The 18,044-nt window shown below is 44.3% G+C and overlaps 1 protein-coding gene across 1 annotated transcript in view; it reads right to left on the bottom strand.

The window, feature by feature from the left end:
• The window catches only part of LOC124605516 (large neutral amino acids transporter small subunit 1), a 367,273-nt gene extending 350,320 nt beyond the window's left edge, over positions 1 to 16,953 (bottom strand). Inside the window, exon 1 of the mRNA XM_047137258.1 lies at positions 16,524 to 16,953. Within this exon, the coding sequence (XP_046993214.1) occupies positions 16,524 to 16,784 (261 nt within the window). The 5' untranslated portion in view covers positions 16,785 to 16,953. The remainder of the gene's footprint in view (positions 1 to 16,523) is intronic.
• Positions 16,954 to 18,044: the final 1,091 nt, after the last annotated feature.

The following is an 18,044-nucleotide window of genomic DNA, read 5'->3' as shown; positions in this document are numbered from 1 at the left end:
TGGTCACCCATACAGTTGATGCAGCGAGGGGATGGAGGTGGACAAGCACCCTCATGGGCATCCTTGCCACAAGTAACACATTTGGCCGGATTGGAACAGGACTGGCTGGTATGATTGAACCGCTGACATCGATAGCAACGCGTAGGGTTTGGGACATAAGGGCGAACGGAAATTATCTCATAGCCTGCTTTGATTTTTGATGGGAGTTGAACTTTGTCAAATGTCAAGAAGACAGTGCGGGTTGGAATGATGTTCGAATCAACCCTTTTCATAACCCGATGAACAGCTGTGACGCCCTGGTCAGACAGGTAATGCTGAATTTCTTCGTCAGACAATCCATCGAGGGAGCGCGTATAAACGACTCCACGCGAGGAATTTAAGGTACGGTGCGGTTCCACCCGGACAGGGAAGGTGTGGAGCAGAGAAGTACGCAGCAATTTTTGAGCCTGGAGGGCACTGTGTGTTTCTAACAACAGGGTGCCGTTCCGTAATCTGGAACAAGACTTTACAGGACCCGCAATTGCGTCGACACCTTTCTGTATAATGAAAGGGTTGACCGTGGAAAAGTCGTGACCTTCGTCAGACCGAGAAACAACAAGGAACTGTGGCAACGATGGAAGAACAGTCTGTGGCTGAGACTCAGTGAACTTACGTTTGTGAGCAGACATAGTGGAAGGTGAGGAAACCATTGCGGAAGAATCCCCCATGATTACCGGCGTCTCCGATGGCGCGCTCCTCCCTTGTGGGGGCCCTCGCCGAGGGCACACCCGCCTTAGGTGATTGTTCACACCTCAGGTCACACCTCCCGACAAACGGACGGAGGGACCAATCGGCACTTTCGGAAGGTATCAGCTCGGGTAATCACCCCTCCCTGGGCCTGGCCGTTACCAGGGGGTACGTACGTGTCCTACCTGTCTACCCGGGGCGGGGAATTACGCGTTACCCCGTCACCGGCTACGCATGGAAGTGCGTGGGTCGGCCTTCAGACACGCACAGGGAGGAAAGAAGAGAAAGGGAAAGGAAAGAAGAGGGGGTCTCAAACGCCGTAGCGGAGAAAAGGGCAAGGAGAAGAGGGAAGGAAAAGAGAAGGACAGAGGAAGGACGAGGACTGGCAAGTGTAAGAGCAAGGAATTTGGAACAGTTTCGAGCGTCCGTCTCCGGACGTAGGCACAAACCATACTCCCAGAGGGGGAGAAAGGAAGGAAAGAGACAGAGGTGAGGGGGGGGGGCGAAGATGGGGGACGGGGAGGGATGCGGAAAGGGAAGGGAAGGTATGCAGCCCGGAAAAGGAAGGAGGGCCACATTAGCTCGGGGTCCCGTGCTCGCTACGCACGTGTCCACAAAAGAGTTGTGGACCCCCTGGGGGGAGGACTGGTACCGTGCAGGCATACAGGCCCTCATTTCAAGGTGGCGTAAGGCCGTAGCATTGAATGGAGATTACGTTGAAAAAAAGTGTTGTGTAGCTAAAAGATTGGGGAATAACCTGGTGTATTTCAATGCTGAATAAAACAACCCCTGTTTCAGAAAAAAATGTGTTGCATTACTTATTGAACTGCCCTCGTATGAGGGTGATGTGGCGGTCGGTCGACTATCGCACGGTCTTCAGGGTCTGATCGCGAGGGTTTCCTTTACTCTTTTAAACCACACGCGCGGCTTCTTAGCAAAACTTCTCGCACTATATATCGCTGTCAGACAAAGGTACTATTTTACTTCGCCTTAAGAAAATTCATATCTATCCAGAACACGTCACCAGTGATAAATACATCTAATCGAAACTGCGTATATGACTGTACTAGCTCCTCTCGTCACCATTTCCACGTTTACACGTACAAGAAAATAAACAAATATACCACAGGCGTTGTTTCAACTACACGGCGAGCATGTCAAAGTAACACAAGCGGTTACCAAATTACCAACTGCAGTATTTAAACCAACAAGGGGTTTACGACTGTTTTACTTACAATTACAGCAGTAGTTCCTTATTTAGTGGATTAAAAGATGCTAGAAAAGATGCTGTCAACGTTTACATTGTTAAAACATCCGACTGTGAGTGAGAAATGCTACTCAAGCTCTATATTTCGTCGCACGAGAACTGATATTACGACAGGAATCGCAATGGGTGCCTTCAGCAGAATCACAAAAGTAAACGCAGCTGTCACCACGCAGCACTCAGACGCGTGTCTGCAGAGCTAAATGGACAGGTGTTCCAAATCGCCTGCCACCTGATATCAAAGCAGTCCTTACGGCGGCTGCAGCCAAAGCCGCGTTACACTAACTCAAAATCAATACTGACCTTCAGTGGGGCGACGCGACGATATGTAGGCGCGCACTCACCTCTCGACATTTTTATTATCTCTCCCAATTCCAATCGCGATCGAGTGCAGAAATACTGTCTGAAGTGTTGCGAACTCTCAGTACAAAGCCGCAATTATATCACTCACGTCAATGAACGGCAAAAACGTCTAATGTTATGCGTGAGTCAGTTTGCTGCCCGGCAAGAGTGCTTGTACAGAAAGTTTTTAAGAAAGGAAAAGGAAAGTATTTTCGCGATAACAGCGTATTTCGTGACAATTTTAGCTCACTGCAACCACACTTACTGGGGAAGGAACGTACCAGCTCGGCTTTCAGGATTTTGGGATATCATTGTTGGCAGATATTGTTGCCTATCTGCGCTCTACTAATCATCGTACAATTATCACGAAAACAACTTTACACCTATTAAGCAATCACTTATCCGTATTATGAAATTACCTGTCACAGCCTGTCGTATTCTATCATTTACAATTCCACTTCTAACATAAATGTTGATTTCTATTTGTAGTTTGTTCTGTTAGTATGATATACATAACTAGATGAAATGCTTTCATATTAGAGAAAAAACGTTGTAAACGTAAATCTATCACGAATATATCTCCCTTTACCTTATTTCTCACGCTGCATAAACAGGTAAAAATCAGAAATTGTGCCGGCTTAGCCATCTATTGCTGTGCTGCAGTCACACTGATCTTGTCTTGCTGATCGCGTCTAGGTGACAAGATACGTGGCTTAAGGAATTTCCCTCCTCCTCCTAGCGGAAACCTTGGCTGGAGTTACGCAAATTTCTTTCTACTAGATGGATGGTAGCTCTTTAGGCTATTCACTGAGGTGACAAACGTTTGCCTCAACAAGTCGTTGGAAGTCCCCTGCAGAAATATCTAGCCATGCTGCCTTTATAACTGTCCATAACTGCGAAAGTGTTGGCGGTGCGGAATGCTGCGCACGAACGGACCCCACGATTGTGTCCCATAAATGTTCGATGGGATTCGTGTTGTGAGATCTCGGTGGCGAAATCATTCGCTTGAATTGGCCAGAATGATCTTCAAACCAATCGCGAACAATTGTGGCCCAGTAACACGGTGCTCTGTCATCCATAGAAATACCATCGGTTTGGTAACATCAAGTCCATGAATAGCTGAAAATGGTCTCCAAGTAGACGAACATAACCATTTTCAGTCAATGACCTATGTAAATACATGCCACACCATTGCGGAGCCACCACCAGCTTCTTAGTGCCTTGTTGACAACTTGGGGCCAGGGTTTCTTGGGATCTACAGCACACTTAAAATCTAGCGTACGTTCTTACCAACTGAAATCTGGACTGGTATGTCCAGGCCACTGTTTTCCAGTCTTCTTGGGTCCACCCGGTAAAGTCACGTGCCCAACAGAGGTACTGTAGACTATGTAGTGCACGCTCCTAAACGGATACGTTTGTCGTAATCCAGTATTGATTTCTGCGGTTATTTCACGCAGTGTTGCTTGTCTAATAGCACTGACAACTCTATGTAAACACCTCTGCCCCCAGTCGTTAAGCGAAGGCCGTCGGCCACTGTGTTGTCAGTGCTGAGAGATAAAGCCTGACATTTATTATTCTCGGTACATTTATTATTCTCGGCACGCTCTTGACTCTGTCGCTCTATGAATTTTGAAAGTTCCGAAATCAAATGTCCCATTGGTTTGGAGTCTGCAGGCGCCTGGTTCATACACCCCTGCTGACTGCTGTTCATTGGCGACGAAGCCTGAAATTTGAACGCCAGTATCGCAACGGGACGTCCAGAGTGTCGATCGGCGGCCTTTTCAGATCAGCCACGTTTAATGCTCCATTGGACTAATGGTCGTTGGCGTGTAAGGCGTAAAATGTATGAAAGCAAACAAGGAAGGGGCGTTATGGTCTGGGGATTGTTTCCGTGGCATTCCCTGGTCGAGATCTCGTCATTCTGGAAGGCACAATGGATCAACAAAAGTATACTTGTATCCTTTGACATCATGTCCAACCTTCGTGCAGTTTGTTTTTCTTTGGGACTAAGGCATCTACCAACAGGACAATGCAATGAGTCACACAGCTCGCAGTGTATTTGAGTGGTTGGAGACACTGCAGGATGAGCTTACCGTACTCCCCTGGCCACAAAACTTTCCAGATTTAAACCCAATAGTGTATCTATGGGATCACCTCGATCAGGGTGCACGCTTCATGGATCCGTAACCGAAAACCGAGTGCAGCTGGTCACACCACTGGCATCTGCATGGCTCCACATCCCAGTCTGTACCTTCCAGAGCGTCAATGACACTATCCCTGTACGTCTCACAGTGGACCGCGCTGCAAAAGAAGGTTATTCAGCCTTTTGACAGGTCGACTGGACGGTGTATATTCCTGTATTATCTTTGGTTCTTGAAATTTTGGAAGTAGGTTTTTGCGGAGCGGTTAGCAGCTATCTTCAGGCATTTGCCTATTCAGATTTATCATCTCTCCTATAGTTCAAACAAAACATTCGTACTGCCCTCCTTCAGATACTTTCAGTATCGCCTATCAGTCCTATACTTTAGCAGTATCATAGAATGGGTCGTAAGAAATAAAACACGTATTAAGACAAACAACACCAGACGATGAACCCACAGGGTCCGAAATGTGTCGTGTAGTTAATAAAACGCGAAAAAGTTGTGACTGAAGGCGTTGTTTAATTCATACCTCCAATGTTTTCAATACAGTCACGTTGTAAGCTGCAAAATATGGATAAAATTTAAAAAAATAAAATTACGTTTAGTTCATAACCAGACGAATTAAATTCGTCCTTTTAATAAAGGAGTTTGCAGCCCGATGCAACTACCATTGAACTCTTGATTGTATAAGCAACCCAAATCTTCCGTGAAATCTTCTCGGGTGATCAGCCGAGTAAAGGCGTCGTCTTCTCGCAACGTTTCGAAGGGTTTCGTACCCATCATCTTCGCTTGAAGATGATGGGTACGAAACCCTTCGAAACGTTGCGAGAAGACGACGCCTTTACTCGGCTGATCACCCGAGAAGATTTCACGAATGGAATACGCCGAGAAAGTCTCAAATCACATTCAACCCAAATCTGTGATTGGAACAGCAGTTTTGATTTAGGTTTACCCCCTCTTTTTGTGTAGGGACTGGCCTGGACCGCTGTAGAGACTTCAAGACGGTCTCTAAACGTCTCTGGAAAGTTTGTGTTACAGATTGTCACCCGTTTTACTTATGACTGACCCTAACTAACGACTCCATTTCGTATTCATACTAATTTTTGTAGCCAGATATTTGTATGAATTGTTTCCAATTTTGACTCACTGATATTGTATCATTAGATGTTGGTATTATTCGTTTTTTGAAGTGCTCATTTTTACGTTGCTGAAGATTTAAAGCAAGTCACCAACCAATGTTTACACCACTTTTAAATCTTACCAAATCTGACTGAATATTTGTGAAGCTTTTTTGATGGAGACACTTCATTATTGTAACTGCTTTATCTGCGAAAAGTCTGATTGCTATTATTATTGTCTGCAGTGTTATTAACATGAATAGTAAAGGTCCCAACACACTTGCATGGGTGACACAGAGTTACTTCTGCATCTGTCCATGAGTCTACATAAAAAAAAAAATACTAGGTTTACACTACCAAGAAATCTTGAAGCCAGTCAGGAATTTCATTTTATTTCCTACGTGATCGTCCTTTCGTTAATCAGTTTTACGGAAGAGAAGAAATGCTACATTTACCGGACTGCCTTTATCCATGGCTTTCGGGATTTCATGTAAGAAAACAGAGATTTAGACTTCTCGTGGCTGATGTTTTTTTCGGATTCCATGCTCGTTGCCAGGAAGGAAGTCACTGCATTCGCACTCAGAATATGTTCTGACATTCTACGACAGGCAGATGTCAAAGATATTGAATAATAGTTTGTGGAACGCTTCTGCTATCCTTCTTGTAGACTAGTGTCAGAAGCGCTTTCTTCCATCTACTGGACAGTTTTCGTCGAGGATTCTACGGTATGGTTAAAAGAGAGGCTAACTCGCCCGTAACTTCTGTGTAGAATCTCAGTAGCATTTCATGGGGCAGGTGTTCAAAGCCGATTTCGACCTCTATTTTGAGCTCGTGCTGTGTCGACGAAACTTTAAACTCCGCCCTTACTTTAACTGCCCAGGGGAGAAGACTGTGGAATTTGTTTTCGACAGTTCTGGTGTGCTGGCGAATTCATCTTTACACACAGTATTTAGGCGACTAGTAGCTTGCAAAAATCAAAAAGGAAGCCTTAAACCAGTTATATCTCAGAGTACATACCGCACGTAAATGAAACAGGTTTTCGTGATGACTGGGTGTTGTGTGATGTCCTTAGGTTAGTTAGGTTTAAGTAGTTCTAAGTTCTAGGGGACTGATGACCATAGATGTTAAGTCCCATAGTGCTCAGAGCCATTTGAACCATTTTGAAACAGGTTTCTGCTCAATCATATATGACTTCCAGGACGTCCTTCAAAACAAATGCATCACCTTCAACGTCGGACAATTAAATTCTTTTCTTGCTCTCACATAATGACGACATGCTTCACTTGGATTGCTAAGAAAAACGAAAAACCTAGAATAACTTACGTAACTTCGCTCCTGAAGATGAGACATTGACACATTGACATACGCAGTGGACCCATAAATGACTGGCAAAGAGGCCAGTCTCATTGACAAGCTATAGCCGGCACAGTAGAGACATTCATGGGCGAGATAGTGTTGCGCTGCATTGACGATTCGTAACAAGTTGTGGAATTAAGGAGAAACTGAGGAATCTTTGTGGTAAGTCTATGAGCTGAATCTTTCCGTAACGTACGATTAGCTGATCGAACAACTTTGATTTATCGTCTACAGCTGCTGTTACAATTTCGTTATTGAACCAATAGAGGATCGAAACTGGTTGTTGTAAAGAAATTTTAACAGAACCTTTTGGAGGTAAATGATTACGTTCATGAAGTACTTACGAACTTCTTAAACTACGCTCAGATGTCTCAGTCGCAACAAATTTGCCTTCGGAGATCGAAGGTGCCTGTCTCTATATGACACTGTCATATATGGTGATGCGTAACATTAAAAAGGAACCAATATCTCTTGTCAAATCTTAGATTTCAATTTAGGACATGGAACGGCATTTGGGTCGAGTTGACAAACTTTCCATGAAAAGCACACCTACAAACCAACTGAAGTTGGTTTGTAGGTGTGCTTTTCATGGAAAGTTTGTCAACTTTTCTACAGAATTATCTAGTCATAGTTCGTTGGCTGTAAGGAAGACTAAATCCAAAGGATCCAGGTTCAATCCGCCATTGATGCAAAGCTTTTTCTGTTAATTATAGCTTCTTTCACCTCCGGCAGAGGTACGTTGAGGTCAAAAAGTCATGGTTGGACAGAGGTACGAAGAGTGCGGTAAATGTAGATCCTCCTAACTGTGGTTACGGTCTGAGTCAGTTCGGTGGCACCATGCCTCATCAAGCGGTGTGGGGTTCAAACATACATTTAGATTGAGTACAACTTCACCTTATCTGAGATGAACATGCGCGGGATTAAAAAATGGAATTATCTACAGTGCATGAAGTAAGTTGCATACCTCCGTTAACGGGCAAAATACACGGCTCAGTCACATTAATATTCGACGTCAAAACTGTAATTACCAATCACAAAAAACAGGTGGCAGCATTATAATTGAAGGGTATATAAAGTGTGTCGAGGGGGCTAATGCGGAAAACAGTGCAGTCGTCGTTGTAATGCGAAAACGTACCAATCCCAAAGAACGCAGGTGTTGACAGATGTGAAAATTACCGAACTATCAGTTTAATAAGTCACAGCTGCAAAATATTAACGCGAATTCTTTACAGACGAATGGAAAACCTGGTAGAAGCCGACCTCGGGGAAGATCAGTTTGGATTCCGTAGAAATGTTGGAACACGTGAGGCAATACTGACCCTACGAATTATCTTAGAAGAAAGATTAAGGAAAGGCAAACCTACGTTTCTAGCGTTTATATACTTAGAGAAAGTTTTTGACAATGTTGACTAGAATACTCTCTTTCAAATTCTGAAGGTGGCAGGCGTAAAATACAGGGAGTGAAAGGCTATTTACAATTTGTACAGCAAACAGATGGCAGTTATAAGAGTCGAGGGGCATGAAAGGGAAGCAGTGGTTCGGAAGGGAGTGAGACAGGGTTGTAGCCTCTCCCCAATGTTATTCAATCTGTATATTGATCAAGCAGTAAAGGAAACAAAAGAAAAGTTCGGAGTAGGCATTAAAATCCACGGAGAAGAAATAAAAAACTTTGTGGCTCGCCGATGACATTGTAACTCTATCAGAGACAGCAAAGGACTTGGAAGAGCAGTTGAACGGAATGGACAGTGTCTTGAAAGGAGGGTATAAGATGAACATCAACAAAAGCAAAACGAGGATAATGGAATGTAGTCGAATTAAGTCGGGTGATGCTCCGGGAATTAGATTAGGAAATAAGACACTTAAAGTAGTAAAGGAGTTTTGCTATTTGTGGAGCAAAATAACTCATGAAGAGAATAGAAGCTTTCGAAATGTGGTGCTACAGAAGAATGTTGAAGATTAAATGGGTAGATCACGTAACTAATGAGGAGGTATTGAATAGAATTGGGGAGAAGAGAAGTTTGCGGCACAACTTGACTAGAAGAAGGGATCGGTTGGTAGGACATGTTCTGAGGCATCAAGGGATCACAAATTTAGTAGTGGAGGGCAGCATGGAGGGTAAAAATTGTAGAGGGAGACCGAGAGATGAATACACTAAGCAGATTCAGAAGGATGTAGGCTGCAGTAGGTACTGGGAGATGGAGAGGCTTGCACAGGACGGAGTAGCATGGAGAGCTGCATCAAACCAGTCTCAGGACTGAAGACAACAACAACAACAACAACAGCGATTTATCTGACATCCAAAAGGGCATGATCATTGACTTTCGGGCCAAGGGTGGAACCATTTCCGAAACGGCTAAGTTTGTAAACTATTCGCGTGCAGCCGTCATAGAAGTATACCGTGCATACCTAAATGGCTCTATCCGAAACAGGTACCGAGGCAACTGTGGTGCACCGCGGGCCGTAGAGTCCGCAGCTCGTGGTCATGCGAGAGCGTTCTCGCTTCCCACGCCCGGGTTCCCGTGTTCGATTCCCGGCGGGGTCAGGGATTTTCTCTGCCTCGTGATGACTGGGTGTTGTGTGATGTCCTTAGGTTAGTTAGGTTTAAGTAGTTCTAAGTTCTAGGGGACTGATGACCATAGATGTGAAGTCCCATAGTGCTCAGAGCCATTTTTGAACGGGCCGTAGATGACAAGGGTGAACGACGGGTGAGGTGATGTGTACGCGCTAACAGACGTCCTGCTTTGACCAACACCGCGTGTGATAGCCGCGTGGTCTTGGGCGTCTTGCCACGTGTGTGTGTAAGTTAGTTCAAGTCAGATTAAGCAATGTGTAAGCCCAGGGACCGATGACCTCAGCAGAGTGGGCCCAGAGGAACTTGCCGCAAATTTCCAAAAATTTTTGCTTGACCACCTGACCGCCCAATGAACCAAGGGAGCTACCAACAATGCTTCCTCAAGAAGTGTTCAGAGAACGTTGCTGTGCATGGACCCAGCAGCGGGCCACTGGTTCATGCATCCTTGCTGACCGTTGTTCATCGGCGACGAAGGCTGTAATTTTCGCGCCAACGCCGCAACTGGACGTAAGCTGACTGGCGACAGGTAGCCTTTTCAGCTGGATCACGTTTTGTGCTCCATCGGAGAGATGGCCGTTGCATGTATGGCGTGAAACGTTCGAAAGCAAACGCAAAAGCCGGAGGATGGAGCGTTAGGATCTGTGAAATGTTTTCGTGGCATTCCCTGGGCAATTACGTAATTCTGGAATGCACAATGACTCAACACAGTTATGCATCTATCCTTGGGAACTATGTCCCCCTTACATGCTGTTTGTTTAACCTCTGCACAATGGCGTCTCCCAGCAGGACAATACAACATGTAATAGCTCACAGTGAACGTGCACGGTTCGAAGAGCAAAAAAGTTTACCATACTCCTCTGTCCACCAAACACTCCGAATTTAAACCCAATCAAGAGTCTGTGGGGGATCGATCGAACTGTTTACGTCATGGATTCTCAACCGAGAAACCTAGCGCAGCTGGGCACGCCTCTTCAGTCGGTATGGCTACAAATCCCTGGTTGTACCTTCCATAACCCAACTGATTCTCCTCCCGCACGTTTCGCGCTGCAAATGGTGGCTATTCAGGCTTTTGACAGTTGGTCACATTTATGCGACTGGGCAATGTATAAACTGCTGCCTGTGCATGAAAGGACTTATTTGTAGAATGCTTCTGTAGCCTATACTTTATGCATACCATTAGCGGAGCAACTAGAATAACTTGTGCCCAGGGATACCATCCTTGTCCTCCAACTCCCCCAATCCCTCGTCGTCCCCTGGTATCACCCCATTTCTTGATTAATACTTATTGCTGTTTGCCCTATTCGTTTACTGATAGCATCACTATTGTAAAGTAAATACACAGTTCAGTAACACTTTTTACAAAGTGCAGTTCAAAACATGGAAGAACAGAAAGTGCAGAGCAGAACAGAAATGCTTGCATCAATCAGGCGATTCCTTCTCGTTGCTGCATTGCAGATCAATACAAAGTCGTAAGCGACAAACCCTAAATACGCTCTCTAGAGGTTCGTTGCATTGGCTCACTTGGCACAACGAGAGTGGTGAAATCTAACGACACAGCCGTATACTTTAATTACAATGGATGAGAGAAGCTGGCACCCTCGCACCTACAGAATACGGATGGTGACTGTCTTTACCACTGGATCGGCCTGATCGGTGGGGTATTCCACAAAACGTCTCTAAAGAAAACTTCGAGAAAAAGTAATCGCTGCATTAACAATAGGCCCCTGAAACAAATACGTGAACTATTATCTGTCAACGAAGAAAATGAAACGAAACTCCGTGATCAAGCGACGTTGACCGGCCGCCGTATCGTCCTCTGCCACGTGGTGTCACCAGGACGCGGTTTGGAGGGACATGGGTTCGGTGCACGGGTCTCCCGGCCGTTGTCCTCGTGTCGGCCTTGCAGCCGTTACCCCTGTGAGGTAGCTCCTCAACTGGCATCACGACGCCGAATGCGCCTCGGTCCAGTCCTCCCTCCGAGGAAAGATCCTTGGTAGTACAGGGATCGAACGCAGGTCCTTTGCAAGGCAGGCATCTGCAATGGCCACTCAGCTACGGGGGCGGACAGTGTTTGGTGCCAACTCCTGAAATATAGTCATTAAAGACAACACGTTTCTAACGGCGCTTTCCCTGAAAAAAGATTACGTAATTCTGCCGAACCCCCGGTAGCATATCTTCTGGCGCACGGACTGCAGCAGCGCGCAGTTGTGCACCTGTTGCGGTTTGTATTTCTGTGACGTACTGCTTACGTTCGATTACGTGAACATGTTACTCCTATCATGTTGTTAGCGTGCAGTAACGTAAACACGATTAGGCTTGCAATTTAGGCTTGCAATCAGTACAGAATGCCTAGCACCAAGGGAACAATAGATACCGTCATGGCAAGTGCAATAATAGAAACAAAGGGCGGCGCAGCTCTCATCATGCTTTAGCTACAACACACGTTTCTTCGAAGAGCAGAAAAGTACTATTACAGCAATATTAAAGAAGACAGCTGCAGTATGTGAAGTGTTTCTGAAGAATAGAACGCATGTTGCTAATTTAACTCGTTACTACTGAAATGTCTCACGGCGCATTGGGGAGGGGAGGGATTAGGCAACGGAAGATCTTTGAGGTTGTATGTATTTATTGTCGATGCATTTTTTCTTATTTTCGAGAGACTCTTTATTAATAGTACAGCAATGTCTTCGCTGGAGAAAGATGTGAGCTGTGGTCCCTTCAGTTGTTGCGTCAATAAAAAGGGCACGTCTTGACACTCGCTCACAGAAACGATGTGATGCATTTTGGAGGACACTCCGTAGTTTTGTGTAAACGGCCGTCGTGGCTCTGTTTCGATAGAGGGATTAATGGATCCTCAAGAAGGAATTATCTGTTTGGTAGTGAAGCAGTCCTGAATCCTAAGGTAGGTTTGAATATAGCATTCCTTTACTAGGCACGCTGGTCTACCCTCGCCTTCCTCTGGCTTTAAAACGGACCCTGCCAGATAAAGGGATGACCTACACTTTAATGAGTGTTCCGAACCACGGCGCAACTTAGTATTTTTTCATATCAGTAAATTGTTGCACGAAATGAAAACAATGATGCAATAGGAAAATATCTAAGGGCAACTGGGAATCGAACCCTCGACTTCGGGATTTGTAGTTCTCAAGCTTATTCACTGAGATATGAATTATATCAACTTAATGTGCATAATTTGTCTATTGTCTTAGTTTGAATTTTTTAAGGCATCTTTTATGCCTCAAAATAATTTCCACAACTATTAGCAAATGTCGAAACTTGAGCTAGTTAGAATGGAGTCCTGCCCTGACGCTAACCCGTTTTTTAAGGGCGCGATGTAAGGTCTAACCGATCATGTTGTTAATATTTAAGTGGTTAGCCCGTGAACTTATTTTTGCGATATGTAACTGATGTAACTTTATTTGTATCCAAAAGAATAGGTGCAATTTCGGTCCTGCAGCTACTATGAATTAAGAATCAAAAAGAATTAAAGACATTAGTTGCCAGTGTGCATTGATTTCTTTCGGAAATGTCCGAAAGAACAAATACTACATATATAATTACGGCGATGACGTGCTAGGGTAATTCGTGCGGTTGTGGTGTCCACTGTGTACAGATGGCATAGTGGCCAGCGCACCCGCATAGTAAGCAGGGGACACTGGTTCGAATCCCAGTCCGGTACAAATTTTCAGCTTACCCCACTGATATAAATCAATTCCCATGGCAGCTAATTTCTTTAATTCCCTTGTGTTCTGCTGTAACTTTGATCTCTTGTTGTTGTCACCAGATAAAGACCAAGACAAATGTCGGACTTTAACACTTGCTAGAGTGACTTAATAAATATACCATATGCAAGAAAGCTCCCACTATATACTTATGATTAATCTGCATATAATCCTACTGTTAAAAATTACCTTAACTTTTATGCTTTACAAATATACGCCTTCAAGCACACGCCACAAAGAAAGCCGAGATACAAATAAAAATAACAAATATCAGGATTTGAACGTCTCATCGACGACCCGTAGTCACTGACAGGACTCAAAGTCGGATGTGAAGAGTATGGGAAGGAAATAAACAGCGTTCCTTTCCGTCTCTAGCATTTACGTTAATTGGTTTACGAAAACCGCTTAGAACCTAAATTTACGTGCTGGTCTCGAACAAGAATAAAGTATCTTAACCACTGTGCTACATCGCTAGATTTACAAGGGATATTTAGTCCACGACAGCAGCGTCGTGGCCACTTCTGACGGCAGACAAGCAGAGTTTCGTGCGTACATTCGTCGGACCGCAGGGCTGACAATGCAAATCGCTTCCTAACGTTGCGCATTTCGTAAAAAGAGCTACATTTCTTCGACTCACTTCAAGAGTTCCATGTGTTTAAGGGAAAAATAGAAGATCTACATTTGCTGCGTAATTCATTTTGATGTCTATCGTATGATGCTGAATTCTTATTATGATAATTCGTAACATTTATTAACATATCTTTCTTTCTGTAATTTCAGAAACACAGAGCTACAATTCGATGTGTCTCGCGAACGTGTACAAAATCTAATAATCATTCTCCGCGGAGCCGTCCTCCCTCTGATTAATGACATGCGCAGGCACCATTAACGAAGAAACCGTGACAGCAGTTTAATGTCATTAACTAAATTTGTCGAGTAGCCTGTGCACAAATGCACTTTCATATAAGGGAATATGTTTTATTTACGTAGAATACTAGTCTTTCATTCGCGTCCCTAACGACCGGTGACAAAAACAGTTTTGATATTTAGCGCACTGTAGCCAACCGTGAGGACATCAAATTTAACAATAATTTAATTTTTCCTTTTATTTTCATAAACGTTTGTTTAGGTGCATAAATTACAAGTATTGTTTGTCGTGGGGGCATGATCCATATTTATATCAAACTGACGGAATCCTTTACTGAAAAAAGCACCAGTTCAATGTAAGTGTAATTTTACGTTCAGGTAACGGTCTTAATTTAGCTTTTGTCTCATGCAGGGAAGCCCAAGTTTCAACATCGGAACCTAAGCTGCCTACACAGAGCACGTTGCACTGAAGAGGATAGCCAGAGCTCTGAAGAGTCCATTGGCTGAAATAACCATCAGGTCGGTAAACAAATTCATCGCAGTCACCTCATGCATGTAAATTTAAAACCAAAGAATGAAATATATGCGATCCTTATCATAATTCCATACAAATAATCCATGTAACATAAATGAAAAATTCTAATTGACTACTTCCGTATAAATAATTTATTTGTTCCATGAATTTGGGATTTTTTGTGTAACTTTTCTCTCTCTCGCCATCATAATTGCAAGCCGTCGCAGAGGTTTCCAGCCACGGCCTACACATGTTGATTTGTCAGCTCAACATAATTATCTTTGATATTCCAGTAAATACATGATTATCATATCTTCGACTTCTGCCTCGTTCCGAGGTCAAATCAAATTCTCAGTGCAGTGGCTACATTATGGTTTCTGTAGACATACGTGCTTCAGTTTGCACGCGATAGTTGTCGATACCACGTGCGTGTCAGCTGAAATTAGTAAGTAAGAATTTATTACGAGGACTTTTTATTGTTCAGTGAATATTTGACACCTGCAGTAGCGAAAGCTTCTCCATTCACATTTCCTTTTCAGGAAACCTAACTTTTATAGCACGTCAAGAACGCACCGTTTTATTTCATCGGGTCATAAAAATGGAGAGTAAAAAGTAATTATCGCAGCCGATTATCTAAAGGAAAAATAATTAACGTCTAGAAGTACGTATAGCAAACTGCAAGAAGAAATTTGCGCTCGCAGCACGTTTAAAAAGAATGTCAAGTCTTGCAAATTGTTGGTGCGAAAGCGGATGTTCTTCCAATGATCGTAGAAGTTAATATACAATAGTTTAAAAATTGGTACTTACGCGTGGTTTGGCACTAAAGATCATATCACATGCCATTTTCGTAAAATTAAATGTCGTCTTGTTCCAACAACAGCAAGGTAAAAAAGATAAGCACACGTAACGATGAAAAAGAGAGTGTAGCACTTGAGATGCGAAGGTTAACACAAGAGATTAAGAAAACATTACACAGATTAATTGATCCACTATAGTGCTTCGTGGGTTTGATTTAGTTACTTATTTAATTACTTGAAAAATTTATGGTGAACACACTATTTATACATTTTTATTTATGCCAAGACGTCTTTCGAGCTTGTCCCCCCCCCCCCCCCCCCAAATCTTTAATCTTTATTTGATGTGGTACTTTTTTGTATCTTCATCAGTACAACATTTGTGTCGACTGCGTTTTCAACACTACAGCTGCCTCTCGAAAATAACAATTCGCTTAGCTGCCACGTTCCCCTATAACATATATTTATGTTCAGTTAGTAGTTAAGTTAGATGTAGTTTTATTCTTTAACTTTTATCTCCTTGCTTTCGCAATTATGCACAGCAGAAACATTTTTAGCCTCACCGATGCAGCGCAGCGGTCGTCCTGTGACCGATTTATGCGATTGTTTACATCGGAATGTCTTTAAGTTGTTCACATAGAGAATGATGCCGCGCATCAGCGAAACTACGTAAATTCAAAATGCAGTGAACAAAAACTTTGTATTGATAAAGATTTAAATGTATTCCCCCACCTGAAGATGGGTGAAAGCCCGAAACGCGCTTCGGCGTAACTGAAGAGGTACAGGTAAACTGTCAGTCAGCTGTACTACTTCAAGTTAGTACATTAAATAGTGACTAGAGACGATTTAATATTAGCTGTGAGTACAATTAAATCTGAATTGTATGATTATGGAAATAAATTACATACGGAGGGGCACATATATATATAACTGTCTACCGGCACAAGCTATAACAGAGTACACATTTTTCCATCTCTGTATTGCGAGCGCGAGTGGGGCGTGTTTTGGCAGAGCGGCGTCTGCCGGCTAGCGAAGCAGGTGGCAGCAGGCGTGGCGCGGAGCTTAGCGAGCACGTGGTCGCGGTCGGCGCAGCCGTAGCGTACTCACCATGGAGAAGACGCCCGAGGCGGTCCACACGATCAGAGACAGGTTCACCGAGCCGGTGTTCTTGAGCACGCCCGTGGGCGACACGAAGATGCCGGAGCCGATGATGCTGCCCACGATGACGGTGACGCCGTTGAGCAGCGACATCTTGGCTTTGAGGCGGATCTCACCGTCATCGCCGCCGGCCGCCCCCAGCGCGGCCGCTTCCTCGGGGGCGGCATCTTTCATCTGCACCTCGTCGTAGCGCGCCTTGGGCGAAGGCATCCTACTCTCTTTCTCTCGGAGGACTGTACGTGTGTTTGTGTGAGAGAGTTGGTTCTGCAGTTACGCGCGGGCAGGGCTGCCAGCTGCGGTGTGCGGCTCGGCTTGGGCCTGGAGAGCTTTTGTGGCGCGTGCTTCCCGCTGCGCTGCCGCCGACAGACTGAACAACCCCTGCAGCCGTCGCGCGACGCCGCTAGCCCTCGCCGCTCAATGCGCAGTGCGCCCGCCCACCGCCAGAGGCGCCACAGGCTCCGCGCGACGCTCCACTGTCCTCGAGTCGCGTCAGCCGTGCGGCCACCGGGCGAGCAGCACGTTTCCAGACGCTTTCCTCACAGATATCGACATCTACACTTCACAAGCCTCTACTCTGTGGCGGAGGCTGTTTCGGATACCACTATTATTTCCTCTTCTCTAAATTACATATCTACTATTCAAGCCACCTTACGGGATGTGGCAGAAGGTACTTCCGGTACAATGATCATCCTATCTACTTCTACATACATGCTCCGCACATCACCACACTATGTACGGTGGAGGATGCCCTGCACCAATACTAGTGATTCTGTAACGGGGAAAAACGGTTATCTATATGCCTCCGTATGAGCATAACTGGGTACAAGAACGTTAATCTATTAATCGTTAATTAAGGAAGTTAACTTTTCGACTGAGGGAATAATATTAACTTAATTTTAAGAAACTTCAATGAACTCTTTAACTTCCATTAACTTTCTTTGAGTCCGTTATTCGTTAATTAGACACCTACTCTCTACGACAAAAATGACGCCGCGCCGCCCGCAGAAACCATATTCTGACAATGTAGAGTCATGTAGGTGTTTGGATACTCCTGGATGCGCGCGGTTGATGTAAACAATCGAGTGCGAGAGAGAATAAGCAGGTCTTGGCTGTTTATTGCAGTTTGTTTACTGACTTCGAGTTAAGTCTGCTTTTCGTTAGTGGATTGATTGTGGAGAGACTAAATCATGGAATCTGTCGCTACAATTGATGAAATTTCGTGCACACTTCTAAGTGACTGCATTAGTCTTCTATCCCGATTGGGAGAAAAAATACCTTTCGATTGTAAACTGTGCTTGCCTAAAATATCAGTAATTGGGGACCATACCTCAAGCCTTAACAGGCACAACACTTAATGAGAGCACACGAAGCGCTGTATGTACAGTTGGTAGAAACAGTAAAGCCAGGGTCTGGTCGAAAAAAAGTCCGTCTTGGGCATTCAGATATAGACAGCTGAGCCAGTAGCAGTAA

This window comes from Schistocerca americana, chromosome 3 (assembly GCF_021461395.2).
Source record: "Schistocerca americana isolate TAMUIC-IGC-003095 chromosome 3, iqSchAmer2.1, whole genome shotgun sequence".
Classification (NCBI taxonomy): domain Eukaryota; kingdom Metazoa; phylum Arthropoda; class Insecta; order Orthoptera; family Acrididae; genus Schistocerca; species Schistocerca americana.
This window is presented reverse-complemented; position numbering and strand designations above follow the sequence as displayed.